This window comes from Zalophus californianus, chromosome 6, assembly GCF_009762305.2.
Source record: "Zalophus californianus isolate mZalCal1 chromosome 6, mZalCal1.pri.v2, whole genome shotgun sequence".
Classification (NCBI taxonomy): domain Eukaryota; kingdom Metazoa; phylum Chordata; class Mammalia; order Carnivora; family Otariidae; genus Zalophus; species Zalophus californianus.
Window position 1 is genome coordinate 107,285,465 of NC_045600.1, and position 16,968 is coordinate 107,302,432.

Consider the following 16,968-nt stretch of genomic DNA (forward strand, 5'->3'; position numbering starts at 1 on the left):
AGGTCATAACCCAGCCTGCTATTAATAATGCATTTATTGTGTGCAACGTTATAAATTAGGCATATGGACTAGAAAAAGAACACCTTTTAACAAGAACGATATGGTCTCCCCCCAGAAGCATCATATGTGCCTGGCCACTTACCTGATGTACAGTCCCAAGGCGATCAAAAGAATAAAAAATCTCATCCAAGGAAAAGAGGCCTACATTGTCAGCGGGCTCCTCCACAGAGATGATTTGGCCGTGGCGGATATGTTAAACTTACCCATCCTGGGTCCAGAGCCTGAAATAGCTCATCTTTACAGTAGCAAGTCTGGAAGCAAATGGGTCTTTGAGAGTGCCAATGTGCCAGTCCCTCCTGGAGTGCATGGCATCTATTGTCACCAACAGGTATGTGGGGTAGACAGAGTAGTGAGGCTCTGTTCAAGTATGTCACACCCTCTTGACCTTGTGGGAACTTCAGCGCTTCTGAAGCCAGCCCTACCCAGTGAAGAATATATGGAATGCTGATGGGATCTGCGTGAGGCCTTCATGTTTCAAGGGCTCTTCCTGTTGGCCTTGCAGAAATTGCGGGGATTACTCAAGATATTTACTAATTTGTGTTAAGCCATTGAAGGCCCTGTCCATGTACTAATCCACTCTTAGTATTTATCACCTTAAAATGGATTAATTGATCATCATATTAGCTAGCCAGTCATTTAGGAGGACCCTAGGAAACTTAAGAGGCAGTTTTGGTGAAAAGGAGCAGGTTTGGAAAACCCCAGTGAGCAAGCCTTCCTGCCAAGTCAGGTTGCGGAGGTTCTACAGCAGAGGGCTGCAGACATCCTTGGCTCTCAGGAAGGGGCCATAAAGGGAGTAGGAGGAAAATCCCAGAAAGAGGACAGGAAATGGATCTGGAATAAAACTATCTGCATCTGTGTCTTTGCTTTGGACCAGGTCTCTGGCTATGCATTCCTCCAGCAGACAGTTAGATCCTAACTGTTTAGAGAATTATAATATTAGTCACTAGAAATGATCTTTGAGTCAGCTCTGGCACGTGTTCCCCCATTTAACCACCACCTTTTTTTCACAAGAAAGAAATAAAAAGACAAATGACTGTTAACATTTCCTCACCTCTGTTTCAGTAGCTCTCTTAACCATTACTCCTAGCCAATCACAACTACCACAAGCACCCAGTTCTCAGGAACCTAAAGAACTGTGCTCAATGAAGCAGTTTGTGAGGGACGATACTTAGGGATCCTCCTTCTTCCCTCAGCCACTTGATCATGATGTTCTGTATATCATAGTCGCCAAGGCCCCAGAATCAAGCCTTTCAACAAACCGTACTTCTCAGAGACTAGTTTGAAGGTATTGTTAACTTATTAAATTGCCCTAAAATGTTTCAGTCTTGCTAGAGTGTTCTTGGGCAATACATGGGCTCATGAAGGAAGTCGCTCTTAAAGATGGCAGAGTCTGGAAAAAGCACAGGCAATTTTAGTGAGTGAGAGAGATGCTCCCCCTAAACTGGTGTGCCCCACTGTTCACCGCCATTAGTCTCCACTGGAATTTGAAGGTAACAAAGTGGATCGCTTGACTCTGCTTCCCAGGGGAATACTCAGCTGAGAGACTTGAGACAAGTGAAATGCACTATAAAACTATAATTTTACACATGTACATTACATGAAACAGTCTTCAAAACTTTAAAATGTATGTGCAAAATTTATATGAAGTCTTGCTTTCATCTTGACTGACAGAGAACTCAGGCCATCTTTGCTAGGAAATGTTTTAGAACTGTATACAGTTCATTGTGGAATGCAGTAAAACCTCCCACTCAGGGCGCCTGGGTGGCTCAGTCGTTAAGCGTCTGCCTTCAGCTCAGGTCATGATCCCAGGGTCCTGGGATCGAGCCCCACATCGGGCTTCCTGCTTGGCGGGAAGCCTGCTTCTCCCTCTCCCTCTCCCACTCCCCCTGCTTGTGTTCCTTCTCTCGCTGTGTGTGTCTCTCTCTCTCTCTCTCTCTCTGTCAAATAAATAAATAAATAAACCTTAAAAAAAAAAAAAACCCTCCCTCTCATGCTGGTATTCAGAAGCAGGATTAAAAACCTCCTCGTAGACAACCTGGATTTGAGGGACATTTAATCTATGGCATGTGCAAATCGTATCACAATAAACCAAGTTATCACTGACTTCCACTCCACTTGTTTGAAAACGTATGTCTGAGGTCATCAAGAATTAAAGTACTCCATTGAGATTTTTCCAGATAGTGACTGCCCTACCTAATCTATCTGAGTGTGTCAGCGTTTTGAATTTGCAGATGGTGATGAATCAATAATGCTGACTTTTTACCGATGTGCATCATAAACTTAAAGCCGGTGAAAGAAAGCTGTGATTATTTTAATTTAGGTGAATAAATATTCCCAACTATCAGCTGAATTTTAGCCAGTTGACATTTTTCTACTTCTGCTCTACACTAGTATAAAATGAATGGCAATTAAAAAATATATTACCTCTTTTGAACAGATAGACTCAAATAGAAAATTGATTAATGTTTGGAAATAGCATAAAGTCATTTGGTTTATGATTAAGTAATTTATTTGTTTATTTTTTAAATCTAGCATGAGCCCAGTGAGCATTTCCTCTTTTGATCCATAAAGTAACCATGCAAGCTCTCTTTCTGACATGTGGTCTGTATAAAGTATCGACAGCTTCGGTTAAATAATCAAAACTGGCGATGCTATTTTTAAAGCACTGTTCAATTTTCACTTAAAGATAGCACATAATTCTTTCCAGTGGTGCAGTCTTTACAATACTATTGATCCTCTTCATTACTGTAGGGGATCCATCAACAGACACCCATTTATAGGATTCTCAGAAGCAACAAATAATAGGATTTGGAAGAAACAGATAATAATTCTGTTAGTAGCTGAAACTTCCAAATATACAATGTATCTGAACATACAGTGAAAAAGGCTATGAAGGCCAGAACACTAAAAAGGCTGGAACACCTTTCCTTACGTTAGCAAGAGAATTTCATCAGATATTAACAGCCAGAGACCATTTCTACTTCTGCAAAGTGCGATCATGATACAGCAAAGTATGATTAAATATAGAATCTGTCTTCTCAACACATTAGAGAAAGAAGGGATGTAACTCTGGAAGGCACATTACAAAACCTTCCTAGGCTATGCTCATAGCCATATGGTATGCAGACAAGAGTACTTGTCATTTAAACACCAAATTATCTACAGACACTACTTGATAATCAGGGAGCTAAGACAATTCCATTTCCACCCTAATTGAATACCCCATGGTGGCATGGGGCTTCTGGGGATCCCAAGTATGCCCATTTTGATATCACTTCCATACTGCTGTGTAGTGTAACACCCCCAGGAAGATTTGCTGAAAAGATACAACACAGGAGAACAGATTGTGTCTTTAATCAAAATAATTTTAATCTTCTAGCTCCAGACTTCAGCAGAACTACAATCTTGAGTCCTTTCACACTCTTTTGTTAAAAAACCAAAATTTAAAAATCCATTCAGTGAGCAAAAACTCACCCAAAGAGAAGAGAATGAGAGTGTCACAGAGACCTCCCCAAGTATAGAGGACCATAGTCAAGAGAGCTCAAAAGAGAGAATGCTTCGTACTGTTGTGTTTCTTTCTGGGTAATACAGACCACAACCTTCTGACGGGAAGACCAGACAAAAAATCATTCTGTGATCTAATGGCTTGTTTTTCTCCAAGGCTCTACTAGTAGAGTATTACTTATAATCACGTAATCTGGGCTATAGACTTTTGCCTGATTCAAATTTATCCGAAATGGCTTAATTGACTACAAGGAAAATTGCTTCTCTTGCTCCTCTTCTGACTTCTTTCTCCATCTCACCCTCCTCCTCCACCTCTCTGCAGGCTGGGGTAGGCAGCATGGAGGAGAAGGAATGCACTTAGGTGCTGGAATCAGAGCATCCTGGGTGGAGTCTCTGCTTTTCCACCTAACACCAGGTGATCGGTGATTGTGGGCAAGTTATTTATAAATTAGCTGAGTCTCAGGGCACTTGGGTGGCTCAGTTGGTTAAGTATCACCCTCCAGCTCAGGTTAGGATCCTAGGGTCCTGAGATTGAGCCCTGCCTCGGGCTCCCTGCTTAGTGGGGAGTCTGCTTCTCCCTCTTCCTCCCCTTCTGCCTCTCACCCTGCTCATTCTCTCTCTCTCAAATAAATAAATAAAATCTTTAAAAATTATAATAAATCAGCTGAGTCTCAGTTATTCATATATAAAATGGAACTAATAATGATGCTTGCTTCATATTTGAGTATTACAAGAGAAAAGTCATGTAAAGAGCCTAGCCAAATGCCCAACTCCTATGGAGAGTTCAGTAACATTAGATGTTGCTATCCTTGTGATAATAAAGCTTCAACTTCTATCCCTTCCATTTCCATGGGATTGAGCCCAGTTCTTGCCGGAATACTGTTTCAAATAAAACATAGTTGTTTTCATTAATGTTTTATCTCCTTTATCTGTCTTGTTCACATAATACATACGACATACTTGGCCAATTGACCAAACAAATGCATTTCATGTATGTTAATGAGGAAACAATTAAACCTTTATACTCAGCAAAGCTCCAAACAGTTAGTTTTCAAGACTATAACTCATATATAAAAAAAAAAGCATTTGAAAAATCAATAAGTAAACACATAAAGTTCTAGCGGTGCCTGGGTGGCTCAGTCAGTTAAATGTCTGCCTTTGGCTCAGGTCATGATCCCGGAGTCCCAGGATGGAGCCCTGCACTGGGGGGGTCCCTGCTCAGTGGGAAGTCTGCTTCTCCCTCTGCCCCTCACCCCGCTTGTGCTCTCACTCTCTCTCTCTCACTCTCTCTCAAATAAATAAATAAAACTCTTAAACACATAACGCTCTAAAAAAGAAACAAAACAACACCAAGATTCAATTACAAATATTCAGAGATTCTTTTGCCTTCAAAAACCAGCAAAATGATAATTTCAGAATTTCTTGAAATAAGACTATACTTTTAAACATACCTTTAGTCCCAGGGGTTAGTGGTTTCTTCACATCATTTACATATATATGTGTGTGTGTGTATATATATATATATATATATATATCACTTAAAACTTCTAATCTGTCCTACTAATTAAAAGATAAATGGGGCGCCTGGGTAGCTCAGTTGGTTAAGCGACTGCCTTTGGCTCAGGTCATGATCCTGGAGTCCCGGGATTGAGTCCCACATCGGGCTCCCTGCTCAGCAGGGAGTCTGCTTCTCCCTCTGAACCTCCTCCCTTTCATGCTCTCTGTCTCTCATTCTCTCTTGCAAATAAATAAAATCTTAAAAAATAAGAAAAATTTAAAAAAAGATAACCAAATGAACAGACCATTCATTTGAATACACCTAAGAAGTACAAGTAAGTTAATACAATAAGAAGGAATCTAGAAAACGAGCCATATTAAATGTTGCTGTGTCTTGGGCCCCACAGATGCTAGAACAGCTGGGTCATCTGGTCATAGATCACCTGGAAATCCAACGCTGGCTCTTTAAAATGGACTATGAGTTTGGAGGAAACGGGACTGCATATTGTGACGTTCCTTCCCACCTACAGTGCTACAAGTGGTTCCTACAGGAGAGGGGCAGATACGGCCAGGAGAACTGGAGGAAGAAATGGGCACAAGTGAGTTCAGTGTTGACATAAGCCCATGGCGTCTGTGTGCAGTTAGCAGATGACGGAAAAGGCTCAGCTGGGTGGTGAAAGCATTTTCTTCTAGACTCAGCTGCATCACCTGTCAGCAGTGAGATCTTAGGCCGGTCATTTTGACTTTCTTGGGCCTCAGTCCTCATATACAAAGTGACTGGGCTTGCTCGAGTTACTTTAATGTTATTTCTAATATATTTTTAAAATGTTCTTAAATTTGAGTAGACACACAATGTTACATTAGTTTCAGGTGTACAAACAGTGATTCGACAACTCTATACATTATACGGTACTCACCACAAGCGTAGCCACCATCTGTCACCATACAACACTATCCCAATACCATTGGCTACATTCCCTATGCTGTCACTTTCATCCCCATGACTTATTCATTCCAGTTATATTCATAACTGGAAGCCTATATGATTAGGTTATTTTAAATGTCCCTTCTTTGGGCCCTAAAAGTCTTCAGTCACATCTTCAAGTTGATTATGATAATTAGGAAGTAATTTTTTTTACCATATTCAAATAGCATTACAAATCTCATCTTTTGGTTTAAGTGGGTCTCGATCATATGCTTCTAACAAGTGTTGTTATTAAGCTGGCTGTGTTTTATTATGAGAGACAAATTCTAGTAGTGAATGGTTGTCACCTGGAAGCTAATGTATAAAAGCATTCTATCAGCAGTCATATGTTTTTGAAGGCAGTTCAAGGAAATTTATGTAACTGCTGGTCCCTATGAGATGTTGAGAAAATAATAAATCTCAGCCAGAAACTCTCCCAGCAAAAACTAAATAATAGGAAAGAAGCTTTAGCACATGAGTGGATGTATATAGGTTTTTCCATGTATACTGGTGGAAGGATGAATTGTACAACTTCTTAGTCTGTTCTAAACTTGCTTAATAATTAAAGTAATTTTAATGGCTTCATATATCAGTTAAACCCACCATTCTTAAAGCTGCCTCACTTTTCATCCAGAGGCCTAGACCTCCCTGGCTTCTCTGAATATCAAATCTCTGTTTTGGCTCACGTACTAATGAAAGCATAACTGATAGGAAAATGTGGGCACAAATTCCCTTAACTGATTCCTTCCCTGCCGACGTACATAGCGAGGGGCTGGGCGGTAAGTTGCATCTGCTTTGAGCATCCCACTACAACAGTATATGAATCAAGACACAAGTGATGGAAAGGGAGGGGCACACAAAAGAGAACCACATTATTCTTGTGGAAATGAAATGACGAATAAATCTAGAGAACAGTCAGAAGAGAGAGTTCCCTTTGATAAATGTTACTGTTCTCCCCATGATCTATTCCAGGCTTCTCTTCCCCCTCCATCAGTGAATGGACTAAACGCACTACCTGTCATGGCCAGATTTTTACATATTATTTAAAGGATACCAAAGTGAATTACTCTTCTAGAAAAAAAATAAAACAAGGAAAATGTATTTAATTTTGAGGCCCATAGAGATTTCTCTTGTGTTCTCATTAAACTGGATTTTATTTCATAGTGTATATTTATTTCAATTTTCTTTTTAAAGCAAAACAGTTGTGATTAAACCATGAAAATAAGACTTTTTCATTTAAAAAAAATCAAAATGTTCGCGTGCAAGGTATTTTTCTCAATATTTCAAGCTAATAATTTTTAAAGAATTCCCTGGTACTAGACTATGATAAACTTAAAATGTTTGACTTTTAAGTTTAAAAAATGGTTAGAGTAATAACATGTGGCTGAATTGCACTTAAAAGCCTCACTACATGTTATTTAATTTCAATTACTTTCAACTACACGGTTTAAAATTGTCACCAAATACATTTGGCATTAGTGTTAATATTATTAAATGTGAAACTCTTGAATAATTAATTACCTACATCATTTTTTTAACTTAACAAGGAAAAAATAATTATTCAGAAATCTTTTTAATACTGTGAGGGACTGTGCTTAGCCAGGATGTAGTTAGAAGCCAAAAATAAAAATGAAAAGTAAAGCGGTTCCGAAGAGCTTTTTTTTTTGTAGGAGACTATTGACATTCTTTTGCCTTCAAAGTGAAATTGTATTCAGAATAGAAGTGAACTGCCATCTCCACTGAGTGCAGATATTGAGAATTTAGGATTGGAATTATCCTTTGTTCCAGAAGACCATGGTAATGGTGCACATTTAGACATCAAAGCATTACTTTATGAGCACAGGCATGTTTAAATGTCCTATTACAGTTTGTAGACCTGTTTCTTTTGATAATGAAGATGTTGTGTCATCAAGCCTAGCCTGGCACATACAAAACATATGCTGGCAGGTTATTAAAAATTTCAGCTTCTTGATGAAAGACTATCCTGCAGGCTAAGAGTCCAGAGAAAGACTCCATTCTGGGAGAATTATTAGAAATGAGAATATGACTGTAAGGACTAAATTATGTTAATACTTACAAATAGCATCATTTGCATAGCACTTTATGACATGATACCATGATTTTTCTCATTGGTATGTTGTAGGCAACAGATTAAAAACAGTGCTGTTTATGGGAGTTTGAGCTGTTTTGAGATTCTCTTGCATCTTATGCAGATATTGGTTTTAGATGTAGGCATGATTCAGTGTAGACTCAAGGATCTAATACAAAGATCATCTTCTTTTTCCTACTTACCTAATTTAGAGCCAGAGTTATTTGACTGGTTGCAATTGAGACTCGAAACAAAGTTGTGGAGTCAACAAATGCTGGAAAAGCTGTAGTCACATTAAAAAAAAAAAAATCGGTATAGACATGTAAGTGATCTTAGGAAAAGCATAATGTTACATGATGGCCACAGCGGCAAAAGAGCACAACTCTTGTTTTGTTTTCATGGTGGTTTGATACCAACCTTTCTCTCTTCATCCTGTCAGCTGACAAAACCTACTTCCCCCAACAGGTCCCATTAAACTTCACTTAACTACTGAATGCTTGTTAAGGTTTATTGAATCCACACACTTGCAGCTGCACACGCTCCAAACACCCCACTCCCCAGTGGGGGCCATTTCTTCTCCTTTAGTAGGAATAAAGGCTTAAACAAAGGGCATGCTTGTAGGGGAAAAGCCTTCCTGGCCACTCTTACCCAAGACAGTGTAGGGAGACCCAGGTAGACATTTGCTGCGGTACCCATCCTTCTTGTGGTTCTTTCTTTCCTTTTTTAAAGGGTACATCTTCCCTCCCTCACTCCTGGGAGACTTGCTTGGTGGCAGAGATGCTACCGGCAATGCTGCTTTGCAAGAAAAGGTCTTTCCAGAAGAGTTTCCCCATGTAAAGAGCTAAACCAGTTTAATTTTGGATTTAACTTTGGATTTCTCTGTGCAGCCCTTCTTTTGGCCTCTGTTTCCCTGGATGGACAGTACAGGATGCCAAGGGCTTACTTAGGAGAGAAAGGAGGAAAAGGAAATTGAACTGCCTCTTGAATGCTACTACATAATATTGCTATTTTAGCCCATCCAAGAGCAGTTTTTTTTTAATTTTATTTATTTATTTGAGAGAGAGAGAGAGAGAGAGAACACAAACAGGGAAGAGGGACAGAGGGAGAGGGAGAAGCAGACTCCCCGCTGAGCAGGGAGATCGATTCGGGGCTCAATCCCAGGACCCTGGAATCATGACCTGAGCCAAAGGCAGACGCTTAACTGACTGAGCCACCCAGGCGCCCCCCAAAGCAGTTTTATGTTTACTTGTACTTTTGTGTACTTTGTTAGACGTCTGAAATTAATTTGGGGATCACCAAGGAAAACAACCTATATTTAAAAATATTAAAAATACAGGGGCGCCTGTCTGGCTCAGTGGGTAGAACATGCGACTCTTGATCTCAGGGTCATGAGTTCAAGCCCCACATTGGGGGTGGAGGCTACTTAAAATAAAAATAAAATTAAAATTAAAATATGAATTCACGGCATCCACACCTAGAAAAAGTAGAATAAACCATAGTAGTTGTTTTGCTTCCTTGTAGAATGAAATCAGCAAACAAAATTACAGAGGAGAACCATCACCTACCTAGTCAGTGCCTTAGAACTCCATGTCTCTATTGTGAAGACCTCCATCTCCTGAGATGCCCTTGCCTCTGGGTCACAGGAGCTGCTATAAGATGGCTGAGCTTGGTACTTATGTGGAATTCAGCAGGTATATTAGGTGACTCCAAAGAACCATTACCTTACAACCACATAATTTTTTAGAAAAGCTAAACGATAATATAGTAAGATTAAGGAAATATTTAACCAAATAGGTACATAATCACTTTTCCCAAACTTAATTGTTTTCATTTTTGTGTATTAATTTTCCAAGTGTGCTACATTTATTTCTGATAGCTACAATAATAGCATATATGCTATTTAAACATCAGATCCTAAACATCCTCCACGTTTACAGGTAGTTGTCACAATTAATGGCTATATAATATTCCCTCGTATTGATTTACTCTAACATATTAAACCATTCAACTAACTTGAAAATTTATATTCTTTCCCACTTTTTGAGTGAGGAAAGAAAGAATTGTTTTTATTTTTGTTTTTTGTATACATCTCTTTTAACTTCTGCTGAAGTTATTTCCTGTGGAGAAAGACTTGGGAGTAGAATGCTTTATGGCTCTTGGTACATGCTGCCCCATTACTTTCTAAGAAGGTAGTACCAATTTCCAAGGCTGCTAGCAGAGAATGAGCATACAAGTTTTGCCACCATCCTACCAGCACTGGATATGATGAACTGTTTGCACTTTTATTTTAGATGTCAAAATGCATCTTCTAGTTGCTATTACTTGATTACTAGCAAGGGATCCTTTTTTCACGTCCTTATTTATTATTTGTCTTTTATATCAAAAAAAGTCTGTTGTGTTTTTGGTATTAAGAGAAAATCTAGGTTTCCTAGCTGAAGAAAAAATCTAGGGTAATCATTTTCCCTAGTCATTAAACTCCATATGAATGATTATTTGTTTTTTATATTTGTTTATTTTTGTATATTAAAATCTTGACTTCTTAGATTACCTTTATGTATTTAGTAACTGCCAGAATACTGGCCTACACATGAGATGAGGCATTTTCTTAGATATATGAATATACACTGTTATAGTCTTGACATTTCCCTGCATTTCTCAATAATAATAATAACAATAATAATTAGCACTGTAGAACAGCTGGGCGGTACCAAGCCTTTCAGCCCTTTACAGGAACTGTTTCATTCAATCTCATAAAAACCCTGAGGTTTCTACTCATTTACCTCCACACCACGTTGATAAGTATTGTTATTCTGTTTACAGACGGAGAAACCAATGCTTTAGGTAGTTAAGTGACTTGCCTAAGTTCATGTAGCTTATAAATGATGGTGCCTAACCTAGAACCCACATCCACTCCCCTGGCCCAGTGTTCTTGCCACACTGAGGTGAGGCCATTTAGAAAAGAGCCCTTGTTTGAAAATCCCAGAGCAGTGTTCTCCCCCAGGTCTCTGCCATTGTGACCCGCTGCCCTGAGGGACAGGTTTTTTGCTTTCTACAGAGATGGGGGAGATACAAACATTCCCAAACACACTAGCCTTTGTACTGGAATTTCCCCCAAAGGCAGCAGGGCGGAGAGGTAGGAGGGCACACCAGAGAGCTACCGAGGAGCTGAAGCCCTGCTGGGGAAGTCCCTAGGGTCCAGTTTTTTGCAAAGCAACTGTCTCACATGCCCATATATGTTGTTGGGTGAGGAGAGTGAGTTTTAGATATCACCCTTGGATCGTTCATGGGGGTGTCCAACTTTCAATGCCTTCCTCAACTTAATACAGTAGCGTGATCATTTCAGTAAACCTGTAAGTAAATTCTCACAAAGCTCAGAGTAGCCAAACTTCAGGATCAAATGTAGTAATAAAAATACGGTGGGCATTTCAAACCTTGTTTTTTGGATATGCAACCACATATTTTGTTTGTGTTTTTTTAGTCTCCTGTTCCAGGTTGGCATGGTAAACTCCCTCTTAAGCTGAATGAGTGTTGGAATAGACTAGTCTGAATAACTGAACATTCAGGATAACCAGGAGGTGGTCTGGCTCTGCAGGGTTCTGTAGCCCAAGCACATCAAGGTCACTGGGGGGGGGGGGGAGCCATGACAATCACTTTCTCGCTCTCCAGGTCTCTACCTCCTCATCTGTAAAGAGGGATAACATTAGTACCTGCCTCATGGGGGGTGGGGGGGGTGAAAATTAAATAAGATACCCTTGTAAATTGGCTAGCAATGTACTTAGCACACAATAAGTCTTCAAGAAATGCTACCTGTTATTATCAATATTACCATAAAATTGTATTACAATTAAAGTGCCCGTGACATTGAACAAGTATATACAACTTAACCTCCCTTTGGTGATTCAGAAGGTCCTTTAGCCTCTTGTAGGCTTCCAGAATATTATTCTGTGCATCAATTATCATTCTATAGGATTGTGGCTGTCGAAGATATGCAATATTGACCCAATTGTGCCTACCCAGTGATTTACCAGACAATGCCTTTAAAAGAATAAACCTTGGCAGCAGTCTGGTTGCTTATCATTTGAAAATAGAAGATAATTCCAGTTATATTCATTTTCTACATGTTGAATAAAGAGGCATTGACCTGATAAAGTAGAGCTTACTCTGACCACAAACTTGAGACCCAGTTGCTTCATTTTCTGGTTCCGGTTGGTGTCTTTTCTAATTAGTGTATCAGCACGTCACCACAATCACTGGAAAGCTTTAATCATTTACATATTTTTCCTTATCTCTGAGAATGACTTAGAATGTTTTCTTCCAGTTCAATGGTTATTTTCACGAAGCTGCCAGGGATGGATTTGAGGTACTTCACTGGGGCCTGAGGAAGATGACAGGAGAAGGGAAATTGCCTCCCTGAGTAAATGAAAGCCAGGTCCCCCTTCCGAGGACCTATAATAACCAGCCATACAAGCTGTTGGTTTGTGTGTCCTATTGATTTAATATGCTTCTAATCAGTACATAAAGCTATGGGCCTGCAGTGTTAATTTTTCATATGCTTACAAAGTACCCTTTGATTTTCTGTCACACGTTAATTACAGTGTTTTGCCATTAAATAGGAAGCTTTGTGTAAACTAATTACTAGGTAATCATTGTCTACTGCAAGCGTGCTGTTTGTACCTTTTATTTTATTCTAAAAATGCACAGATCTCACAGTCTGGAAACACTCTACCTTCCAGCCATTAGCTCTCACTAATTCATAGCATTATTGTGGTGAGAGTGTAGGAGTTGTAATTGTTGTGGTATCAGAGCTGTTAATTACCGGAGTAAACAGTTGAAATGGTGCCAAGGTCTATTGTACAAGGCAGAGAAAAGGAGGTTTAACTGCTACTCCCACCATCTGGGGACTGGGGGAGAGGCAAATGCTTGAGAACAGCAGTGAGGCGCTATGGCCGCCTCAGCTCCAGGGTTGGCGGCCATATGGATCCGGAATATTTTGAATCAATTGAATTTAGCTGCCAGTTTTTTGCAATAACAGCGTGGAAGGAAGGAATAAAGCAAAAGATGAGAGAAACGAGAATTGGTTAGTGTTTTCACAACCGGGAAGTCCCCCTTGGAGTTCTTTTGGAAATATCTGCTTTGCTGAAAAACACGGAGCAGGCACGGGTATTTGGAACAGATTCAGAATGAGTTTTACTCTCTGCCTATGACTGCACCATTTGCTTCTGGTCGTCTGTCCTCCGTACCGCCGGGTGAGAGAGGGATGCCCTTGAGAAGACTCGGACTTTCTTATCATTGTACCAGATCCAACAAAAAAACCTCACTTTTGGAATTCACTGATTTATTACCCTGGTATTTTCACCAGCATGGTCTGTAGAAAGAACACAATAATAAATACATAAGGCTACCATATCTGCCTCAAGTATATCCATCCGTACACGTGGAAATACCAAAGAAGGTACGGCTCTTCACACTGATTAAGAAAAGTAAATTGCTTGCCCGTTCCTTTTGTATAAAATTAAAATAAAAATCCTCCTGCTGGTGTCTCATTTCATTCCACAAATTCACCCCCTCTTCTACCACTTGAATGAAAAATCAGAGTCCAAAGGGCACATGTGTTTTCTTTTGTTTTCAATTTCCAGTTAAAGAGCTTTTTTTTAGCACATGCAGTTTTCTCAACCAATGCTATTTCTCTAACTGGTAAGAAAGAGACCTATTACTAGTAGTAATAATTATGGCCATTTCCACTGGCGGTTGATTTTGAAATTGCATGGTTTTTGCTTTGAAAGATGGCATCATCTTTAAAGCACTCATGTATTTACTTGATGTCACTCCTATTTCATACAATTCCCTTTAAACCCATTTTCCCACATTAAAAATATTTTTTAAAAATCTGCCACTTGCAGCTGTAACTACTTTTTAATATCATTCCCAAACCATGAACATATTTTTCTTTTTTTAAACCACCCTAGATTATTTATTTTCTAATTGTTCCTTTAGCAGATGTTGGAGTAATTCAGAGTGTAGTGTAAACAACTCCTTTAAAGAGAGAGATCACAGACATGCACCAGGAACCAAGGGCAGTGTTTGTTGGGTTTTTAGGACGGCAGTGTGGGCCCTAGGTGAGGGGGGGGACAAATTTCCTGCTTTTGTGAGTGTGCAAAGTTCAATTAAGAATTTCAAGAAACGCTTAATCTTGATCTATTGAAACCCCCAGCATGCAGCGCAACAGGGTGAGCCTAGAAAGAACACCACAGCCCCCTGTGAGGAGGGGAAAAAGAAACAGCAGTTTAAGTGCTGGAAAGTTGAAAGGGAATGAACCTCTCTAGTGTTTCTGGTCGGGGTGAAGCAGTTGTGCTGAGCTTTGGAATGGAGGCACAACATATGTGCCTCAGTTGGACAAAACACTTCTCTAGTCAAATCAACTGCTAGGCCTGCATGTTGGTACAACGTGGAGGCCTACATAATGAGGGACAGACTCCTTGAGAAGCAGCGAGTGGATAATGCTACATAAGTATGGAATTATATACCGCATTTTCACCATTCTGTTTAATGAGAGCTGCCACCGCAGCGAATCACTTGCCACACAGCCGAAATGGGCCATTAGCTATCAAGGGAAAATTGTCTTTGCCGCTTTCAGCAGATGGAGCAAATATTTTACAAAGCAATTTTACATACCAAAAACATTTGTGTGCCTTGGTAATGTTGGCTGTTTTACATTATGTTACCTTCTACAGCAGCATAATTTTCCATCTCATCGAAGGCAAAGTTGGCATTTTTGATTTTTAAATTCTCAATTAACAATTAAACATGGAGTATTAAAGCAGTCCTTAAACTTTAAGTAGGTGTGGGAAGTAGTTTATGACTTGCTGAAGACATTTTCATTTTTCCTTCATCTTCTCAGCATATTTTTGCACTCTAAAGAGGGACTGTTCCTAATGATCTTAATGGAGAGAAATGAGTGAAAACTTCACTATTGGTTGCAGAATGAGAGTAACCAAAGCACAGATGATCAGAATGTTTGCCCAGCACAGATTGTGGGCACGCGGTTTGGCCCACCCATTTGTATCTGCTTAAAATGTTTAAATGTTCAAGTAACAGAAAATCCAACTCAAAATGGCTTGACTATCTCAGCTAACTGAAAATCCAAGGATTAGACTGACTTTGGACAAGGCTTAATCCAGTGGCTCTATACCACTAGGGACCTGGTGACTCTCCATCTCTCCTCCTCATTGCCCATAATGTCTGCTCCACCCTCCAGCTGATTGTCCGCAGGGCTGCAAGATAGCTGCCAGTAGTTCCTGGAGCTTGTCCTTGATCAAGACAATAGGAAGAAGAAAGAACATTGCAGTTGAGGGTGAGCCACTCTCAGTCAACTTGTACAGCTGAGAATGAGGTAGGGGCAGTTTCTGAAAGGGAGTTTGGGACATCATTACCCGGAACAAGGGGACAAAGATGCTGGGTGATCAACAACAAATGTCCACTCTGCCACTTTTTCACTCATTTGACAGCATAGCCTTAGCATCACATGTGGATGATCTAATCTGACCCAGACTGACCATTTATGCCCGCTGATAGTAGTTACAGAAACAGATCCCATTGCACTATGGCATACTGGTAGCAACTGGATTTGAATCCCAGTTTGCTACTTCATGGCTGTGTGACATGAAATGGCAATGATAATATCTACTCTGAGTGGCTTTGAGATCATAAATATAAAAAATCTCTGGCGCAGGCCTGCCACATGGTAAGCTTTCAGTAAGTGAGAGCTAATATTTTACCTAAAAAATGACTACAGTGGTAAATGCATCCTGTGCACAGCAAAGCAACTTTTCTACATTCACCCTCAAATTTGGAATCCCTCCCTTCTCTCCATCTTTGTGCCACCAGCCAATTCAAATTCTGAGCACCTTTCATGGTGCCCACACTTTACCCTCTGAAGGAGGCAGCAGGGCTGGTGAAGAAGACTCACCCAGGAGTCAGAGGCAGCCAGAGAGCTGCAGTCTCACTGAGCGAGTGCAGGAGTCCCATCCCTTCTCTGTGACATGAGGCATTTGACTTAGATGATCCATATGGCCCCATTCAATACTGACAGTCTTGCTTAGCTTTTCAGGTCATTTTCCTGCCCTTCTGACCTTATGCCACCCTCCATTCCTGCATTTAGGGATATCAGAAAGCTTCATAAAGCGGGTCCCTTGGTTTCTCTTTTGAACACCACCTGTGTGTGATGTGAGAGATTGGAGGTGATTAGCCAAGAAGTTATTTTCCTTAAGCTACCACTGCAGATCTAGCAAAGAAGCTTCTAAAGTAAAGTGAGTTTTGGTGGGATTGATATTTAGAGCATTCTAATTTGTATTCCTTCTTTCTCCTCTCCCATCCTCCCCAACACACACACACACACACACACACACACACACACACACACACACACAGAATTTACCTGGGAAAGTTAACTCTCTGGAGTTTGAAGTAGTTTTAGTCATTGAGGGCAGTATTAAATTGGATATGCTAGCGGCTTCCCCTGAGAGATCATGAATTTCCTTCAGTCAAATATCTCTCCCTTCAAATTTACACTTTCTTGATAGAAAAAGAGAGTGGGCTGAGAGGCAAGGTCCATGCTTGATAGATAAAACTCTCTAGGTTGCCTTGGTCGGGCGGAAGGAGGCCCTGGGCCCTATGCTCTGCAAGTATCTTGGAACCTTCCAAGGTCATGATTACTGACTATTGTCAGTGCACTCTGGGGGTACATGTGGGTGCTGAAGAAAGGGTGGCAAGCCTGTGCAGTAGCAAAGATGGGGCCAAAGTTTCTCCTGGATGGGAACCGCTCTAGAGCTCTCAGCTCCACAGAGGCCAGCAGCTA

At 40.3% G+C, this 16,968-nt stretch overlaps 1 protein-coding gene across 12 annotated transcripts in view; it reads left to right on the plus strand.

Annotated features, from left to right (window-relative positions):
- The window catches only part of IQCH (IQ motif containing H), a 218,900-nt gene that overhangs the window by 137,069 nt on the left and 64,863 nt on the right, over positions 1-16,968 (plus strand). For 7 of the 12 annotated variants that reach the window (XM_035728097.1, XM_035728098.1, XM_035728101.1 and 4 more), the window contains 2 exons: positions 116-388; positions 5,469-5,660. The exons of 2 other annotated variants lie outside the window; for them this stretch is intronic. In XM_035728097.1, coding sequence (XP_035583990.1) covers positions 116-388; positions 5,469-5,660 — 465 coding nt within the window. Of the gene's footprint in view, positions 1-115; positions 389-5,468; positions 5,661-6,997; positions 7,120-16,968 lie in introns of those variants that run through there. 3 more of the 12 variants (XM_035728099.1, XM_035728100.1, XM_035728104.1) reach the window with 2 other exon arrangements.